A 6,081-nucleotide genomic window follows, 5' to 3' on the forward strand; every position below is an offset into this window, starting at 1 on the left:
TAGAGGTTCCGGGGGCCAGGTGGCAAAGATCGGTAAGCAAAAACAAATCCCTGAAAGGCTTGTGGGAGATTCTGGTTTGGGTGGCTACAATATCTCCAGCCTGTTTTTTTCTTTAATAGCCATGTATAATTAAAAAGTTGCTAATAGCCAGACCCGTGGGCAGTAACAAAAAGGAGGAGCCCAGAAGGGGGCTTAAAATTCAAAAGAAGAAGGAAAAGAGTTATTATCAGCACAGTCTTCAGGCAGCTTTGCATTTTCATGGTCAGCATCTGAAAGAGAAAGAACATCGCTCTCAGGGATATCTTCCCTGGGTGGGTTATAAAGCTTAATTAGTCTTTCTGGCAACCATCAGGACTCATTTGTTGAGTGAATGTGGACACAGGCGTGTACTTTTCCCCAAATTAGCACAGGATCCTCACCCAAGTGGCAATGGATTCAAATGGTGTGACACTGGGATCGAGAGCCCAGGCAGGGCTTAGACTACCTGAGCTGCCAGGCCCTGTCAGGTAGGCGGGGATGCTGAAGAGGGATCCCTTTCCCAACCCCATTTTGGACCCACCTTTCTGTCTGAGCTGGAGTGGTCTGAGATCCCCATCGCCAATAAAGACTTCAGAGATTGGATCCGAAGGGAAGATCCCAGCAGAGCAGAGGCACAGAGCTCCCAGATATCAATGGATTCAAAGGTGTGACATTGAGACCAGAGCTCAGGCCAGGCTTAGACCACCTGAGATGCCAGGCTCTGCCCATGGGAAGGGTTTCTGCACAGGGTTCCCTTCCCAACCTTCATTTTGTACCCACCTTCTGTTTTGAGGTGAAGTGGTCTGAGATCCGAATTGGCCAGTCACAGTTCCTGGGATGGGTTCCAGAGGGAGGACTTCCAGCCTAGCAAGGAACTCAACTCCCAGATAGCAATAGATTTCACAGAGAGCAAGAGCCCAGGGCAGCTTAGACTACCACAGCTGCCAAGCCTCGCCCAGTGTGAGGGGTTTGTTGCACAGGGTTCCATTTTCCAACACCCATTTTGGAACCATCTTTCTATTCCTGGCTGGAGTGGTCTGAGTTCCCAATCGTCAGGTAAAACCTCCGATCATTGAGTGCCAGAGGGAGAACCCACAACCCATCGATGGACTCTCTCCCAGAAGGCAATGGATTCAAACGGTGTGACACTCGGAGCCAGAGTCCAGGCAGGGATTAGACTACCTGAGCTGCCAGACCCTGCCCAGTGGGAGGAATTGCTGCACACCTTTTCCTTTCCCAAGTGGCATTTTTGACCCAGATTTCTGTTTCTGGCTGGAGTGGTCTGAGTTCCCCTTCATCCAGTGAAGGCTCTGGGGAGGGTATCCAGGAGGGAAGAATCCCAGCACAGCTATATACTTGCTCCCAGTTGCAATGGATTCAAAGGTATGACACTGAGAGCCAGATCCCAGACTGGGCTAACACTGCCTGAGCTGCCAGGTCCCACCCAGTTGGTGGGGTTGCTGCACAGGGTTCCATTTACTAACTTCATTTTGGACCCATTTTTCTGTTTATGGCTGGAGTGGTCTGAATTCCCCATCGGACAGTGAAGGCTCCGGGGATGGGGTTCCAGAGGTCGGACTCCCATCTCAGCAAAGGAATCGATCCCAGAATGTAATGGATTCAAATGGTGTGACACTGGAATCTAGAGTTCAGGTAGGGCTTCGATTACCTGAGCTGCCTTTGCTGTCCAGTGGGTGTAGTTGTTCCACAGGGTTCCCTTTCCCAACCCACTTTTGGACCCCCCTTTCTGTTTCTGATTGAGAGCGGTCTCAGTTACTCATCGGCCAGTGAAGGCTCAGAGGATGGAGTCCCAGAGGGAGGACTCCCAGCCCAGCAAGGGACTTGCTGCCAAATGGAAAGGGATTCAAACCGTATGACCCAAATTTTCAACTAATATAAGGAGCACTAGGAATGTACTTTTTTGAGTCTAACGGTACTTGATTATATGATTCAAACGACAAAATTTGTGAAAACAAGTGTTTTTTGCAGTATTGTAAAGTAATATTGTAGAAAGGCACACCTTTTGTATTCACTTAGACAAATAAGTTATAAACAGAATGAATATAATTGAATAATAACCGCACATATATAAATCAAAATTCATATAAAACTTTAAGATAAAATGTTATCAAAGATATATAATATCATAAACATTCGTTCTTTCTTTGTGCAACAACTGGCTGTGCTTAATTCTTAGTCCTGGCACTGAACTTAGGGATCCTCCCTGGCAGTGGTCAGAGGACCCTGTATGTTGCTGAATATTAAACTGTGGGCTGCTTCATGTAAGGCAAACGCCCAACACACTGTGCCTGCAAAATTGTCAAAAATTTTCGGTAACATAAACATATCAAGTGGTATCAATCCCACAAACAATTCCTAGGATACAGAAAACTTTAAGCATAGGTAGCTCTATTTAATACCTAGTTTAATTTTAATACTTGTTTTTGAGTAGTAAATATTCTTATGTTTAGTAACTTATAGGTATTTGTGCTGCGAGAGTTCTCTCCAGCCAAGGAACTTTAAGAGAACTGAAGTTAGAATAATTAACACACACTTCAGAAAATGTAGACAACCCCATGTTATTTATTCTAGAAGAATGGAATGTCTTGTATTTAAACATAAACATATTTAAATTTCTAAATACAAATGTAAATCTATATAGACAATTTTCCTTTTCAGTTAAATTGTGTGTGAGTGATAGTGAGAGAACAAGAAAGAGAGGATCAAAGAGAACAATGTTGAAGCATGTTTGTAAGTGTGACAATAGTCAACATTTTAAGGAACAAAATTAGCCCTAGTTTAAAAGATAAACACATTTCTAATAATTTCATGTCAACCAAGGTATTTATAATAATAAATAAAGAAAAATAAAGGGTGATCTTTATTAGTGACAGAAGAAGTGAATTAATTTTTACTTAATTAAAAATTAACCTTTACAATTGGAATTATATTAATTGGAATTAAATTAGTAACATTTGTAATTGGAACAGAAAGATAAAAAAGAAAGGCAGAAATAAAGTTGCCAAGTGAAGAGTAAAGGAATAAAACATCAAAGAAGGTAGAGAAAATTAATTGAAGTTAGGTTTTTCTTGTACCTAAAAAAATAGAACACAAGGGCACATTTAAACAAGTTGCATTTTTCACTTATATCTAACCTAGAGATGGGATAGAATGCTGGAATAGGCACGACACGTTTTAAGATGGCTGGCATGGTGTGAGAGCTTCACCTTCTTCAGATAGATCAGAGGTCCTGGAGGAATCATCAGAATCTGCAGAACCAGCGATTCCAGCTCTATCAGTTGCTCCACAATGACGCAGATGATCTCAGGGATTTATGCGATGCATCAGGCACCACATCATGTAGTTGTCAAAAAGATTCCTGTGGCTCATGAGACATTCATCATGTGCTTCCTTTTCATCACGTTCTTCATTTCTCCAGGGTCAGCAGTAACTACGCCTGAGGGTCCCAGGATCTTGACGTTCATGTCTAGGCCACAGCTCGCTATTATAGGTAGGTGAGGGTGGGGTTCAACGCGATTGATGGTATCTCCCAGATCTGCCTCTATGCACTGAACAATCTGGCAAGATGACTTCTCCCAGAAAAATATATGTCCACAGTCACTGCCACTCACAACAAACTGACTTCTGGGCCCATAGAAATTGATTGATCTCTTTAGGTGGCAAACAATTTCTATGCCCTTGGTATTTTTTCACATACTGGGTTTCATCACGGCTGTTAGTATCAAAGAGGTAAATATCTGCATCATTATAACTGGCCAAGAGCTCAGTGCCATCATGGCTGTACACCAGACTTGTGACGACTGGGTTAATTTGATTGGTTAACAAGTGCGAAGCACAGAATTTCTTAAGGACGCCATTATGGACCTTCTGGTCCATTTTTCTCTGGTCACATATTCTAAAACAACCGGGTCTTGTCCACCCACTGCAAACTCGTGAATGTTGTTAGGATTCACAAAGATCGTATAGAGCCCCACTCTCTTCCGCTTCTCTTTTAACACGAGCAGTTCGGAAGCGGGCTGATCCAGCCGGAGGTCGACATGATAGACAGCAGCATCTTCGCCTGATGTGAGGAATCTGTGTGGGCAGTGTGGCACTAATGCCAGCTTGTGGGCAGCTGCTTGGTGCTGAGCCACACGCCTGATGGTCTGGCAGGCTGGGGAGGGGCAGAGCTGTGCCACCCGAACCTGGCCATCGCTGCCACACATGGCCATGGCTGTATCCCCACTATTTGGGAGGAACTTGGCCTGGAAGACATTACTGGTGAAGCCACTGTCAAATTCCAGCAGGGCGCGCTGCTGCACCCAATCCCAGACGATGACTCTCATGTCATGGCTGCTGCTCGTCAGCCAGGCCCCACTCTCGTTAAACTGCAGGGTGCTGTCGCAGCCCGTGTGGCCTTTCAGCTCCCACTGCAGCTGGAAGCGCTGCACCAGCGCTCTGGCCCCACAGGCCTCGGAGACGAAGTTAGCCCTGGAGCCCAGCTGCCGGTTGCGCAGGGCAGATACAACCTGCCAGCGGGGGCGAGGCAGGGGAGAAACCTCCGAGGCCACCCAGTTCTCCAGGACCTCCTCCCGCTCCTGCTCTAACTGCTCTAACTGCTCTTGTGGGACGTCGAGGTCTCTGGGCCCCAATAGGTCCTCAGACAACAACGCCTGGTCCTCAGACGAGGATGCCTCCTCCTGCTCCATGTCAACCGCACCGCTCATGATACTGGACATTTTATCTGCTCACGGTTGTCTCGCTCCGTATCTCGCCAGGATACGAACCGAATTTCTCCCTGGACCCTGCCTTTTCGGTGGCAGCCTGATCGTCGGCCGAGACGTTGCTTCAGTGTCACGAAAGTACAGCGGCAATGGCCGTTGGGCAGAATCTCGCGAGACAAGACTGTTGGGCAGAGTCTCGTGAGACGAGACTGTTGGGCAGAATCTCGCAAGACGAGACTGTTGGGCAGAATCTCACGAGACGAGACTGTGGCCAGGACCAGTATGGACACCGGTGAGGGTCAGAAGACTTTGTCCGGATGCATTGTGACCCTTGGAAATGATTGTATTCTGTCTGGCACTTACACCATTGTATACTGCCAGGGGTTGGACATGGGAAGCAGAAGCTGTTTTGGAAAACATTGTCGTTAGAATCATGTTCACAAAACGACGGTTGTTTGGCGTAACGGATTCTTATAAGCCTTCGAATTATTCATACAAAACAAAACCTTGCTAATTTATTTATTTGATTGGTTGTTTGTTTGGCTTTGGGGCCATGTCCAGTGGTGCTCAGGGGTCACTCCTGGCTCTGCACTCACAAATCACCATGTAGGTTATACGGGATGACGTGAATTGAACTGGGTACCTTCCATGTTGTGGCATGCAATCAAATGCCCTACTGTTGTAATATCCCGCAGGCCCCCTCCTTTCATTTTTTTGGGGGGGTTTTGGGTCACACCCGACAGTGCTCAGGGGTTATTCCTGGCTCCAGGCTCAGAAATTGCTCCTGGCAGGCACGGGGGACCATATGGGGCGCTGGGATTTGAACCGATGACCTCCTGCATGAATGGCAAATGCCTTACCTCTATGCTATCTCTCCGGCCCCCCTCCTTTCATTTTTAAGTCTTCTTTTTTGGCTACACCTAGTGCTGCTCAGGGCTTCATCCCGCTCTGTGCCTGGAGGAGCTGGAGGGGCTATTATGGGTGTCAGGGAGAGAATCCCTGTCTGCCTGTGTACAAGGCTAGAGCCCTAAGCATCAAAGTTTTCCGTTGTTCCCTCTATAGTTTTTTAAAGTATTGGTATATATGAGGGACTAACCCTGATGTTAACACGCAGGTTCTACATATGAATTAGATTTATTTTGCTATGAAATGTCAGTCTTTTTCTGTTACACTACTTCTCTGAGTAGTGATTCATTGGGCATTAAAATAACCTGAAGGACGAAATTGCATGGTCACTCAGCAAATTAAAATAGTTTTTCCTAGGTAGGAAATAGAAGGTGAGAGCCTCACTGGAGAGAAAAAGTGGGTAGAATCTAGTCCTTCACATTCATATGTTTTG

The 6,081-nt window shown here is 46.1% G+C and overlaps 1 protein-coding gene across 1 annotated transcript; it reads right to left on the minus strand.

Annotated features, from left to right (window-relative positions):
- Positions 1-3,342: 3,342 nt before the first annotated feature.
- LOC126000604 (DDB1- and CUL4-associated factor 8-like) lies at positions 3,343-4,745 on the minus strand. Its single transcript, XM_049767817.1, is given in 4 exon segments — positions 3,343-3,425; positions 3,428-3,686; positions 3,688-3,936; positions 3,939-4,745. Coding segments are annotated over 4 exon segments (1,398 nt in total).
- Between the last annotated feature and the right edge of the window lie 1,336 nt (positions 4,746-6,081).

This window comes from Suncus etruscus (assembly GCF_024139225.1).
Source record: "Suncus etruscus isolate mSunEtr1 chromosome X unlocalized genomic scaffold, mSunEtr1.pri.cur SUPER_X_unloc_20, whole genome shotgun sequence".
Classification (NCBI taxonomy): Eukaryota; Metazoa; Chordata; class Mammalia; order Eulipotyphla; family Soricidae; genus Suncus; species Suncus etruscus.